At 40.2% G+C, this 14,321-nt stretch overlaps 1 protein-coding gene across 1 annotated transcript in view; it reads left to right on the top strand.

Moving 5' to 3' along the window:
* The window catches only part of LOC116523514 (collagen alpha-1(XXVIII) chain-like), an 83,105-nt gene that overhangs the window by 40,819 nt on the left and 27,965 nt on the right, over positions 1 to 14,321 (top strand). The window contains exons 29-36 of the mRNA XM_032238632.1: positions 4,084 to 4,119; positions 6,172 to 6,208; positions 7,221 to 7,778; positions 9,456 to 9,697; positions 10,340 to 10,430; positions 10,602 to 10,730; positions 11,240 to 11,431; positions 11,597 to 11,709. Of these exons, the coding sequence (XP_032094523.1) occupies positions 4,084 to 4,119; positions 6,172 to 6,208; positions 7,221 to 7,778; positions 9,456 to 9,697; positions 10,340 to 10,430; positions 10,602 to 10,730; positions 11,240 to 11,431; positions 11,597 to 11,709 (1,398 nt within the window). The remainder of the gene's footprint in view (positions 1 to 4,083; positions 4,120 to 6,171; positions 6,209 to 7,220; positions 7,779 to 9,455; positions 9,698 to 10,339; positions 10,431 to 10,601; positions 10,731 to 11,239; positions 11,432 to 11,596; positions 11,710 to 14,321) is intronic.

Genomic DNA, 14,321 nt, shown 5'->3' with positions numbered 1-14,321 from the left:
AAAATATCTGCTGGGGCTATTAAGAATATATACCGTATATACTCGAGTATAGGCCGAGTTTTTCAGCCCACTTTTTGGGCTGAAAAAAGCTGCCTCGGCTTATACTCGAGTCAGTGAAAAATTTGCCCAAATGGAGGAGAAAAAGGGGCGCCCCTTTTTCTCCTCCATTTCGGGACCCAGTGGAAGTTCTCTGCGCGAGGTGAAATGGCCGGCAGCAGCCTCACTCTCCTGCCGTGGCTTCCGTTTCAGTCGCGCAGAGAACTTCCACTCGCTTCCCGGGCTTGTGTTCTGATGAGGGGGAAAGAGAGGACTTTCCTTACGCCCGCATCAGAGCTGGACGTAAGGACTTTACCCCATTGATGAGGTGGGCGGCGCGGATTGTAGCAAGGACGGCCGCCGATCGCAGCCTGGCTGCGCTGGCGGGGACGGGCGGGGCGGGGTGGGATGAGACTCCCCACTCGCCAAGATGGTAGGACTCCAAGTCCCATCCCCTCCACCCGTCCCCACCAGCGCAGCCCCTGCCGCATCAGCCGGAATCTAATTTCCCCCTCATCAGAGCTCGGCGCGGATTGTAGCAAGGACGGCCGCCAATCGCAGCCCGATTGCGCCAGGGGGTTCCGCTGGTTGAAAGAAAGTCCTTCTTTGCACCAAGCGCTTTTCCCTCCCAACTAATTATAACTAATTATATTAATTAGATAGATCAGTGTTTCTCCACCTTGAAGACTTGAAAATATGTGGACTTCAACTCCCAGAATTCTGGGAGTTGAAGTCCACACACTTTCAAGTCTCCAAGGTGGAGAAACACTGAGATAGATGATCCACTGTGTTTATTTTTGGAAAAAAGCGCCTCCTGCTCTGGACTGCCGGGAACGCGATCGCGTCTCTCTCTCTCTCTCTTCCCCCCACCCCCGGCTGTTCCCACCCGGGAATGTTCTGGCGGGCTAGGCGGAGGGTGCGTGTGCGTGCATGTGTGTCAAGGGTGGGGAGGCTAAGAGGGCGAGGTGAGATCCTGGCGGGGACCGCATTTCACCCACCGAGCTTCCTTTTCCCCCGTCTTTTCCTCCGCTCGCCGACTTCCTTTCTCCCGTGGCTGACAGGTGGGTGGGTTTCCCTCCTCCTCCTCCCTGCTGGACGTGGATCTGCGGCGTGGGTGGCCGTCCTTGTTGCCCGCCGGCAGCAGGTCGCGGCAAAGAGAGGGAGAGAGAGAGAAATGCCGCCGCTCCCCGGCTCGCCTCTTTTTCCCGGGATCGCCGTGATGCTTTGAGTTTTCCTTCTGCGGAGGTGGGGTGGAAAGAAGAAGAAGTGGGGCCCTTCCCCGCTTCTTCTCGGACTACCTAAGCGTTGGGTGCGCTGTCCCCATCTGGGAAAGTAGTGCTGACTCATCAGGTGTCTGGGAACGGGTGGGGCTGAGGAGCGGCTGGGGGTGGGGGGTGTTTCACAGAGCGGCTGGGGGTGGGGGGTGTTTTACAAAGGGATGAGGTGGACTGAATTACCCCCTTGTATCTGCTGCCTTGTTAGTGATTGTTTGTTTGCAGCTATAATGATGGTGAAAAAGACCTGTAAAGCAAAGGAAAACTGAATAGGATCCTCAGCCCAGTCACAGTTTCATTTAACAACCATTTAATGACCAAGATACTAGTCCCAGTTATGTTCACTAAATAAGGATTATCTGTAAACTGTTCTTTTGGTATCCACGTATGCAAAAGACTGATAGCTGTAGGAGATGACCAAGCTGAGCCCAAGGGAAGGGTCAAACACATCAATGGCCAACGTAATTGTTTCAGGGTTCATTTTATTTACACCAAATATAATTCATTTAAGAAATTGGACAGCACATCCTTTATTAGTTTCAAATTCTTTCTTTAAAGATATCCATGGTGGAATGTAACATGCTGAAAGCAACAGTGGCAATGGGATGCTTTTGTGGCCCTTTGGGATAACCAAGAAATAAGTGTGTGTGTGTGTGTGTGTGTGTGTGTGTGTGTGTGTGTGTGTGTGTCAGAGAAGAATTTTTAACACAGGTATGTTGTACATGCATACATTTGGACAAACTTGCAGAAATCTCCTCTTTTTTAAGTTTTATTTGGCATCATTCAATAGAGCAAAGTCTGAAAATGAAGCTGCATGCTACTGTAGGAGTCCAACAGTTTAGCAAATAAAAAGAGAACTTAGTGTTCCAGGGAGATGAATTTAAACTGCATGGAGATGAGGTGAGTGAAGTATTTCATTGAATACACCGGTATTGTGTGATAATAATTTGTTATCCAGAGCAAATTTTTACAATGGCTACTGTATATTTAATGGGCACAGGCAGGCTGTATATGTTATTCAATGGGCAATGGCAGGCTGTAATTAATGGACACAGGACAGGCTGTATATTCAATGGGCACAGGCAGGACACTGGTAGAATGTATATTATGAGCCTATGAGTTTTGAAGGATTTTAACTCGTGTTTTAGCTTGGTTGCTGAATGAGCTAAGGTTTTTGTACTTTTAAAGTTATTGTTGATACCATATTGTTTTTATTGACCCTCTTTTCCACTTACAGAGCTAGTTTACTGTTTTTCTTTGAAATAATATTCAAAAACATTATTGGTATCTATTTTTATTTTTGAAATTTACCGGTAGCTGCTGCATTTCCCACCCTAGGCTTATACTCGAGTCAATAACTTTTCCAGTTTTTTGTGGTAAAATTAGGTGCCTCGGCTTATATTCGGATCGACCTATACTCGAGTATATACGATATATATATATATATATATATATATATATATATATATATATATATATATATATATATATATATATATATATATATATATATATATCGAATCCCAGTAAGGGTATGGCTAGCTGATGAGAGCTAAATAGCTTGAAATAGATCTATACTAGTCTCCCTTTATTTATTTATCAGCACAAATATAACATATATATATATGCTGGTCTTGTTGTATTCGGGTCTTTTCCCATGTAAGATTGAGATTGTCTTGGCAACGTTTCAGCGCGGTCTCACTCGCCATCTTCAGGCTGGGTTTTATATATATAAATATATATATATATAAAGCCTGTGTGTGCCAGGCTTCCATGAATTCTTTAGCATTTTTTGATTCAGCTTGGTCTAGAATGTTCACAGTTTCCCAGCTGAAAGTATGGTTTAGTCTGTCCATGTGTTGTGAAATTAAGGAGTTTTCATCCCACTGATGATGTTACTTAGTTCGGTAATGAAATGCCTGCAAGAAAACAACAAAGCTCAGAGAATACCAAGGACCTCACAGTTGAATTCTGAGCTACAAATATTCTATCAGAAACAATTCATCTTATGTCACCATATATTGACAGACTGCATTTTGCAATCATGTGACTGCCGCTTCTACCAAAAGTAATAGAATTACTTTCATTAGGAGGTATGTGCCATTAGAAGGAGGTTCTAGATTTGACATTTAAGAACAAGCAATGGGAGAACCTTTTTCATCAGTAAAGTAGCTGACAATATTTCCCCCTTTGTCTAGGCTGAAGGCATGCAAATATCTTTGAGGACTCTCCAATCTTTCCCAAGCATAGCCTCTGGTCCTCACTCTTCCTACCTAGCCCAATCGCCCCTTGGAAGAAACTAGTTATGGAAGATGGCAGGCAGGATCAGGAGGAAGTCCTCCCTAACTCCAACAGAAAGAATAGGAGCAGGTGATCCTGTTTTCATAGGATGGTGCGCCAAGTTCCTATAATTATATGCAGGGGTGGGATCCTACCAGTTTAACAACCAGTTCACTCACTCACGCGCCTAACATGCCTGATGCGTGATGCATGCGCATGCATAGTCCACAGAAAAACAGCTGAGGCACGGCAATCCACTTGGCCACATCTATCATCTGGGCTAAAAACCAAGGAAATATAGGTGAGTATAACCTGGTTCCACCTGAAGGTCGGAGTGAACTGGTTCGCTCACAGCTGATCTTCACAGCTACTGGTTCGCTCCAACCGGTAGCATCCCACCCCTGATTATATGTGCATTGATTTAGATTGCTTTCTATACCAGCAAATCTTAATGATGAATTAGAAATAATAATAAAATATATTGCCTTTTCAGGGTAGAACTGGACCTAAGGGAGTACAAGGTCTAACAGTAAGCAATCTTTTTCAGAATCAAGTTTAGTTATGCTGTGTTGTTCTCAATTAATGGGTCCCTAATAATAATTACGAAAGTGTGGGAAATGAATTATTAATTGCTTAAAGTATATATAAAATGGATACCAGTGCAAGATATCTAAATTGTTTAAAAATGTATCTATAATTTCCTTTCAAGTGGAAGAAAAAGAGCACAGACGATATCCCTCTGCCTTTTAAAGACTGTTTCAGTGATTTATTCCCAATGACTTATTCTATGGGTTCTGAGCACAACAGTTTTTCTAAAACTTAATATTTCTATCTATAAGGGGTTCACATGATATAACAAAATCTAAGAAAATCAAATTATCTCAGTAATAAGAGGCATCAAATAAATGAAATAAAGTTAAAAATCATACTGTGTGTAATCTTCCTTCCTTCCTTCTTTCCTTTTTTCCTTCCCTTCTTCCTTCCTTCCTTCCTTCCTTCCTTCTCTTCCTTCTTTCTTTCCTTCCTTCCTCCCTCCCTCCCTCCCACCTACTCACCCTTTCTCCTCTACAACTAGTAGGCCAACATCAAACAGTGTGCATATGTAGATATGTCAGAGGTGGGTTGCTCCCGGTTCAGCCCAGATCGGCCAAACCGGTAGTAGCAGCAGGGGGAGGCTCCGCACTTGCGCAGAAGCGTCACACACATGCATGAGCGCACCCGGGAGCGCAACCGAACTGAAAGTAAAAAAATTGGCAACCCACCTCTGGTACATGTAATATGTATGTATGAACACGCATGCACAAACAGAAATGGGTCTGTTTGCCAAAGTAAAATGTTGCAGGATTGATTAGAATGCATGTTTCCTAGAGGTTTAGATGTAATGGGATTGGTTATGCTGAGTTCTTCGTAAAGATAAATGGAGTTTCAGTGTGCTCCACTCTGACTTAGGGAAAGGGGTATTAGTTGCTTGGATTAACTTGTTCTCAATGTCCATTACCAAGGTGATGCTCCACCTGGAAATGAATGAAGAATTGTCTATTGTAGTATTTATGCATATGTGTGTGTGTGTGTGTGTGTGTGTGTGTGTGTGTGTGTGTGTGTGTGTATGTGTATACATACATACATACATATATGGAATGGAAGCAGTAAGCTTCCTCCCATATTTGGGCATACCAGGAGTTGTGACACTAATTACATACCTATTTCCCTGGCTCAGCTGATAAAGGAGGAGAACCTTATGGCTTAGTGGTTAACACATCTGCCTAATATGTAATACAGCCCAGATTCGAATCCCAGTAAGGGTATGGCTAGCTGATGAGAGCTAAATAGTTTGAAATAGATCTATACTAGTCTCCCTTTATTTATTTATCAGCACAAATACAACACAAATGTAACAAAGGCAACAGTAAAAATATTGGGTTTCTGTCTGGATGGTCTCTTGTGACGAGCCGATAGACAGAGAATAGAAACAGTAAGCTTCCTCCCATATTTGGGCATACCAGTGGTTGTGACACTAATTACATATACATACATACATACATACATACATACATACATATATCTGTGTGTGTGTGTGTGTGTGTGTGTGTGTGTGTGTGTACGTACATACATAACAGCAGCTGGCAGCTTGGAGCCAACCTCGGCTCTGAGACAGAGAGAGAATTGGCTTTCCCTACCCAGTAATGATCCCACACACTTTATCCAAATGTTCACAGTGTCATACCTGGAGAACTGAAGTAAAATATTTTTTGCAAAATATGGTAAAATAATTGTTGGCAAAATGCAAGAGGATCAGAGATTTTCTCACACAGAAATATTTTATTTGGGAAATTTTAAGATGTTGCACCCCCATTTTGGAATTATATGGTTCTATGTAAAGAACAATGTTAAAACTCTAAGAGTACTTTGCAAGTATTTTAAGTATTGGTGATGGATAAGATGACTTTCAGTGCATGAAAATAGGAGAGTATTCTAAGTATAATAAACACTATTTGTATGTATTTTTGCAAAGGCCGTTTTATAAATTGCTGAAAATGAAACAGATCTGTAATACTATATGTGTATTTCTTTTCTAACATAGAGAGAAGATATAATTAAATTAATTAAAGAAATATGTGGTAAGTTTGCAATCTGTCTTGCTATCAGGTTCTTATTCTTTTCCCCAAATTGGAAAATTATTAGAATACTCTTTACTCAAAGATAAAATGAAAATGCCAACAATCAGGTTACTCCTGTGGCATCTGAAAAGCTCTGAAGATTTGGGGTTTTCCCCAAGCACAGGTGTAGGGAGGGGTGGGTGAAAGGATTTAATGTGGAACTGTATGTGTGATGGAATTTGTCTGTGAATGAAGTGGTGGCGTGATAGACTACAGTGAAGCTGTAGTTACTGAGAAACATGGGAGCACATTCCAAGGAGGGGGATAAGACAAGAGGCAGCCCAGCCCAGAGCTAGATAAGAGGTAGACGGAGAGAGTACGAATATCCATTCCCTAGAACAGTGATGGTTAACCTTTTTGGCACCAAGTGCCGAAACTGGAGCGCAGACACATGCATGCCGAGGCACCAGAACCTGGAAGAGAGCAGCTGTCCGATGTGCATGCGTGCACCGGAACCCGGAAGAGCAGCTTGCAGCGGCGCGCATGCCCACAGAGAGGACTCTGCGTGCCATCTCTGGCACGTGTGCCATAGGTTTGCCATCACAGCCCTAGAATCTCCCAGGGTAGATCCATTAGAGCGAGAGTGGTAAAGATACTATCTATGGAGGGTAAACAAGTAAAGAACTAAATGTTGGTGTTTTATATATCATTCTTTGGTTGGGGTTAACGGTATGTTGGAAGTTAAACTTTGGCGCCAGGTTTTTAATATTTATGGTATTAATAGATTTAATAAAGTATTATGTTGTTTTATTATTGATAGTTTTAATTGTGGATTGAGAGCCACCCAGGTTTCAAAATCAGGAGGAGGTTGTATAAATGTTTTGAATGAATAAAATGACATAAAAATATTGTTTGAATTATAATTGGAATAATGCTCATGTTCAGCGCACATGGAAAGACTTATATAGTTTGATCTTTCAGTAAAAAAATATTCAGTATTTAGTTTAGTTTTGTTTTTATTTCCCTTTTACAGGTTGTGGCATTAAATGCAAGGAAATACCTATGGAGCTAGTGTTTGTGATTGACAGTTCTGAAAGTGTTGGCCCAGAGAATTTTGAAATAATCAAAGACTTTGTTACTGCCTTAGTAGACAGAGTAACTGTAGGGAGAAATGCTACTAGAATTGGACTTGTTCTCTACAGCCTGGAAGTTCGGCTCGAATTTGGGCTGAATAGGTACACAGCCCAACAGGATGTGAAACAAGCTATCAGAAAGATGCTATACATGGGAGAAGGCACTTACACAGGAACTGCCATCCGCAAAGCAACACAAGAAGGCTTTTTTGGGGCTCGAACTGGTGTAAGGAAAGTTGCCATAGTCCTAACCGATGGGCAAGCTGATAAGAGAGAAGCTGTTAAGCTGGATATCGCTGTCCGGGAAGCTCATGCAGCCAACATAGAAATGTATGCGATTGGCATTGTAAATACTTCAGACCCAACACAAGTTGAGTTTTTACGTGAGCTGAATCTAATTGCATCTGATCCAGACAGAGAACATATGTATCTTATTGATGATTTTAATACTCTTCCGGGTGAGCATTTAAACATGGTTCTAGAGATAAACTGATTCCATTGATATATAGTTGATATCTAATATACACCAGTGGTGGGATTCCAATTTTTTTTACTACCAGCTCTGTGGGCGTGGCTTGGTGGGTGTGGCGTGGCATGGCTTGGTGGGAATGGTTTGGTGGGCAAGGCAGGGAAAGGATACTGTAAAATCTCCATTTCCTCCCGATCAGCTGGGACTCGGGAGGCAGAGTATAGATGGGGGCGGGACCAGTCAGAGGTATTATTTACCAGTTCTCCAAACTACTCAAAATTTCCACTACCGGTTCTCCAGAACTGGTCAGAACCTGCTGAATACCACCTCTGAATTATACGCACATTCCACTGGTACCCTTCAAGCTTAAAGGCCTTGGTTCTGTGTTTTGGTGAGTCCACTCAATGACTATCTTTGTTATGATTAAGACCCCAAAATAATCAGAGTGGAAATAGAGAACAATACTAGGAAAAAATGCATCATTTTTTTAATGTTATCATTGCAAACTATGAAGTGTATATTTTTACATGTGTTACCTAACATTCTGGACTAGTTATATGATCACAGATTAAGGCTATTGCCAATGTGAGTCACCAAAACACCACTTAAATGACATAAAGTGACATACAATAGTTTTTGCTCTATGAAGACTGCTAGTGATGATCAGGAGTTGCATGCAACATCTATATTTCTGATCATTTTTATTCAGTATGATTCAAGGTAGATCTATCCGTAAGAATATTACCAAACTTGAGAAAATTTATTTTTAAAAATTGCCTGGTATAACACATCTATCACATCTGTATTTGTAACTACCACAAGAAGTTCAGCGGTTCAAATCTCACCGGCTCAGGGTTGATTCAGCCTTCCATCCTTCCGAGGTGGGTAAAAATGAGGACCCAGATTGTGGGGGCGATATGCTGACTCCGTCAACTGCTTAGAGAGGGCTGAAAGCCCTATGAAGCGGTATATAAGTCTAACTGCTATTGCTATTGCTATATTTGGAATTCACAGTAAATGGTAAAATATTTTAAATTCTGAAGTAGCACTTCTGTTTCAGCTCTTCATTCTGCAAAGCAAGAGTGATCAATCTAAATATTTTGGAGAACAATTTTTGTCAGTCAACATAGGAAAATGTCCACCAGCTTGGGAATGATCAGAAAGAATAGGAATGGTACAGGGATAGGTTCTGGCCGGCACTACTGCCAGTTCCCTTGTGTGTGCTCTTTGTGCACATGCAGAGTGCAGTATAAATTGCGCAGAACAGAAAAACAAGATGGCCGCAGCAACGGAAGTGACTGGGGAACCAGTTCGGAGGCGTGACAGGCCTGGGTCGCTGCCAGTTCCCTCAACCCAGGCCGCCAAACCACTACCGGTTCAGTAGAACCGGTCCAAATCTGTAGGAACCCACCACTGAAATGGTAGCAGAAAATACCTTGACAATAAAAAAATGTTTATTTCTGCTTTCATACACATGCTGATATCTAGGATATTACTGAGATGTGAGAGTAATATTCCATGTGATCTACACATCAAAGAAGCAGTCAATGCTTTTAAAAAATAATTATTGATTCACGTTCAAAATACTATGAATATTTCTATTACTTAGTCAATAGTTGTATATTTTACCATATTTTAGACTTTTCCTTTTCTTCTTATTTTATAGCTTTAGAGTCCAAACTTGTTAACCAGTTTTGTGAGGATGAACATGGTGCCTTAATATATAACCGAGTTGGAAATGGAGGAAGCATCAGTGGATCATTGATTCATTCAGTATCTTCTCACACTTCACAACATTTATTACACATGAACAATAAGAATGGACAAGCAGTATCTTCAAGTACATATGAAGCATCAATGAAAGACAATTCCATAAACACTGGCCAGTTTTCTCAACCGTTAATTCTGGTACTCTGAAGTCCGCTTTATTTTTTAAAAATGCATTAATGGGGTGGGTTTCCTTAAAACTCTGTTAGAGAAACATGACTTTGCAGTCCACTTTTTAAATCAGTGTATGTTTAATAAGTGTCTGGGTTGGTTTCTAAATATATATAATATTTAGTAGTATAATAATCTGATTTCTGAAATGACATTGATATTGTCCGACATTATTTGGCAGTATAGTGAATTTCTTAAACTGGAAACACAGAGCCATGGGTTGGTTTAGAGCATGGAAATAATAGCGATGGAAGTCTGTTTACCTTTATCTAGTACTAGCCAATAACCCCGCTTTGCCAGTGTATTTATTTATAGGGGGAAATGTCCAGACCAAACGTAATTTCTAATTCTGGATTTTCCCGCTTACCAGAGGGAGCCCCCTTGTAGAGTACTGTGAAGCTGTTACCATGGCAACTCCATTGGGCTGTACAGTAGAAGCCATTTTATGGCATTACAGTAGAAGCCATTTAAAGGCACAACAGGCTGCATCTTAACAGAACACACACTCTGAGGGATGTTATGGGGTGTCTTACCTCCACAGTATTTGTCTCCAGAGAGTAGATCATCTGTGTACCAAGTTTGATTGAATTAACCAATCTGGATTTACTTTAGGAAAAAGGATCACACAGAATATTTCTTGAGAACCATGACGTGGTATCCAACAAAAGTGATGTTCCAGTCTTGCCTCCAGTTAAGGGTAAAGGTACTTATTTCATAGTTAATTTCTTAATGAAATATGTGCCACAGAGGTAAAAGAAACCTCCTCTTTCTCATTTCTTTCTTTGTGATCACAGGTTGTGATCCGTACTGTGTCAATAGCATGTCTTTAGGGTTTGGATTTTTGTTTTTGTGTCTTGAATATTCTCTGCACTAGTTACTTCGACACTGCCATTGCCAACATCATCTTCACCACCACCGTCATCCCTGCCATCTCTAACAGCGGAAAAGACACTGCCACCATCTCATTCCTTGGTTTCTTCCATGCCATCTACCGTCAAGACAGGTCTTTACATATTGCAGTGTTTCAAATGTGGTTTTTCTCTCTCTCCATGTATAATCATAAACGTGTAGTACTGTACATCAATTCTAATTAATTATAATTTTATGCTCAAATCCTTGACTTACCCAATAACATGACCTTCAAATCTGTTTGGATTTCAACTTCTGCACTTTCCATCTTGCTGAACCACCATGATAACTCTTTGCATTTCATGGGCGGGGGGGTTACTTCTTTTTTTATGCCAAACTTCATCACAAAATATCATTTTCTCCAAAACTGCAAAGTTTCTGGGAAACAGATGCAAATCTATGGCCCTGTCTCATTCATCTCTGCAATTTGTGCTCATGTTTTCTATGCTAGCTGGGAGATGAAATCCACATGTCTTAGATTTGCCAAGGTTGAGAAACAGTGCTATAAAATTATTTGAGAATATTAAAAGGGTTTCTAAATTGCAGCCATATTATTCCAATGATACACAACAATTACATTTTTATTGTTTTTATTTTTTAAAGCAAATATCCTGAGGCCTCCACAGTGTCAGTTAAGATTAGATCAAGGACCATGCCGCGTTTATATAATAAAATGGTATTATGATAAGCAAGCCGATTCTTGTGCTCAGTTTTGGTATGGTGGCTGCAATGGGAATGATAATCGCTTTGATAGTGAAGAAGACTGTAAAAAGACATGCGTACTTTTCTCTGGAGGTAAGAATTAACTATTGTTTTTACAATTGGGGAAACCAGTTCCGATCAAATTCAGTTGAAATTTGGCAATAAGAGATCTTGTACATATTTACAGAGTTCAGTGGAAAACTGAAAAATTAAGCTTAGCCATAAAATATTAAATTATTATGTTCTAATTTAACACAGGTTGTGATCCATACTGTGTCAATAGCATGTCTTTAGGGTTTGGATTTTTGTTTTTGTGTCTTGAATCAGTGTTCAGCCTCTCACCTTCCAGATCAGTGGTTATTAAACTGGGGGTAATTCCTATTTTCCTTCCCATCCCCAAGTGCTTCCTTGAATTCACCTGTCACTGTAAGTCTCAAGGTCCTCTAGAGCAGAGGCACTCAGACTAGAGGTGGGTTCCTACCAGTTCAGCCCAGTAACTTGGCCTGCCACTCCCTCAAACTGGTTCTGTCGGTGGCGCCATCTTGTTTTTTTAAGTACTGTGCATGTGTGCGAAACACATGTGCATAACGCACATGTGCAGCACATCCCTGAGCAAACCGGCAGTAGCAGCGGCCGGAAACCACCCCTGACCCAGACAGAAATGCAAGTAGCCAAAGTGTCATAAGCATACCGTATTTGACCATAAGACAGGGGGGAAAATCTAAAATCTATAATCATGCCAAATTTCTTCAGGTTTTCTAGTTTCAAGAATTATTCATCAGGAAAGTGAGGGTTAGCAGGAAAAAAAAGGAGGGGGAAGCGTATGATTTACTTTCTGTCAAATTTGTTTTCAAAGGTGTTGAGGAAGAAAAGCACATTGTATTTTAACAGGGGTAGAATAGTTTAAGATTCAAATGTGATTTCTCCCAAAGGTTGCTAGAAGCAGCAAACATATTTGTAAAAACCTTCATCTTGGAAATCACTTACACTCACTTGACGCCTCTTCACCCAACGTGGGTATAGGCGACTTCCATGGAAAGTTATGGCAATCCATGGAAGCTGTTTCGGCTGGATATACCCAAGGGGACGCCAGTCCCAAGGGTCGACAGAGCCCGATTGGTGGGAACAGGGGGCACCACGTGAAGGCCGGGTTGTCGTTTGATAGTTGAGAGGCTATATTTGGCGCATCAACTATCCTTGCCCCCCCCATCTTGGAAATAAAATGTCTAACTATTAAAGTTGCAATAAGGAACAATTTGAAAACCTAAATATTGTCACTTTTTATTGATAGTTGACTTTCTTTTGCTCAACAATAATGCAATGTGACATTTATTTTGCAGATGCCTAAAGATTGCCCATGAAACAGAATGGAACAGAAAATATTTTTTTAACCACAAGAAAAGTGGTATAAAGCAGAACTACCAAGGCTTTACTTATTACAGTGTACTTAATTCATATGAGGATTTTATTTTCAAACCACTTATTCTGGTATACTCCTACTAAAATCTACAAGAAAGGTTATTTTTTTAACTTCAGAAACTATAACAGTACCTGCAGATAATGTTAAAATATATATTGGAATTACGGTATACAGGTTTTCTTTGGGTCTAGAACAATATTCATGCTTTGTTAGTTGCAAACAAAGGATTTGCATTGGATCCTAGATGCCTCTGTCATTCAAAATGGCATTTCTGTAGGACAAAAGATTCTACAACTGTTGCTTGTTTATTTGAACTCTGCTGCATTCCTAGTCCAAATTATTTGCAAAGTTCCTGGAGAAGTGAGGAATAGAATCATATACTTCACTTGCTGGAGAATTAACAGAAGTTACTAAGATGAATCCCAGCGCAATTCAAGTAAAGAAAAATATTTTAGTGCGTTGTCAGTTGTCATGGAAAAATCATTGATATGGTGCTGGATATTTTAATCCTCTACCCAGTTGACCAGAAGGAAGAAGGATGGATGCCCAGCTGCTAAGTTGGAAATGAAAGCAGTTGATGCTATTGCTGAAGCAGTTGATGATTTGCAACAATTTAGAATTCCTTCTTTTGCAGGAATGTATTTGGGGAATCCGCTAACCCTTTTGAAATATAATCTTGTAAAAAATACAATAAGAAGTATCTAAAGTCATTGGTATCAGTGGCCTTAGATGTATCTGTATCGGTGTAAATTTAAGCAATCTATAGGTCTGTAATCAGTTTTTTTCCAGGAAGTTTCAAATAAATGGAAATACTTTTAAGGGATCACATTGCCTTTTCAGAAACACTTGCAAAAATAAGATGCGCACTAGAGGAAAAAATTTGGATAAAAATCATGCATTTAATACAAGTACACTCCACGTCCCACCAGCTATTCATGTGATTGGCCATGGAGGTCTTCGCTTTCCAAATCTGAAAGCCATCCCGAACAATGTATACTTACAGATGAGAAGGATAAAAATCTTATGATATTTGGAAGCTAGTACACTGAACGTTGTGAGAGTTGTCCAATTAGTATTTACGAAAAATATTATCATCATTACCTTTGGTGTCCGTGTCATCATGAAAAATCATATGATGGTGCCCAGTAATTGAAAATTGCTAGCATCTGCTCTGAAACAAACTCAATCATCAATGTATTAAGATTCAATCTAACAGCTGATTTTAATCAATCTCTGACTGACAATAAAGTAAAAGAAACTGCAATGATACCTTAGTGAAGGTATTTACGTAGTGCTTACTTTGAAAGGCTATTTGTGATTATTAGCATCATATGATTACTAGCACCATAATCATGAACATGTAGTAAGAAATATATTCTTTTTTCACAAGATTACCTACACAGTATCAAAAATGTATTAATTTCTTTCATGGAAATAATTTAGTCATAATCCTGTTCATTTGTTTTTAGTTTAGAATGATATGCAAATCTGTCTGTCTGCTATTTACTGTGTGAATCAAGATTACACTAACTTCTTCAAACTGTAGTTTAATAGTTGTGCTTA

Source organism: Thamnophis elegans, chromosome 1 (genome assembly GCF_009769535.1).
Source record: "Thamnophis elegans isolate rThaEle1 chromosome 1, rThaEle1.pri, whole genome shotgun sequence".
Classification (NCBI taxonomy): Eukaryota; Metazoa; Chordata; class Lepidosauria; order Squamata; family Colubridae; genus Thamnophis; species Thamnophis elegans.
The sequence above is the reverse complement of the archived record's forward strand: the minus strand, read 5'-3'. Positions and strand labels throughout refer to the sequence as shown.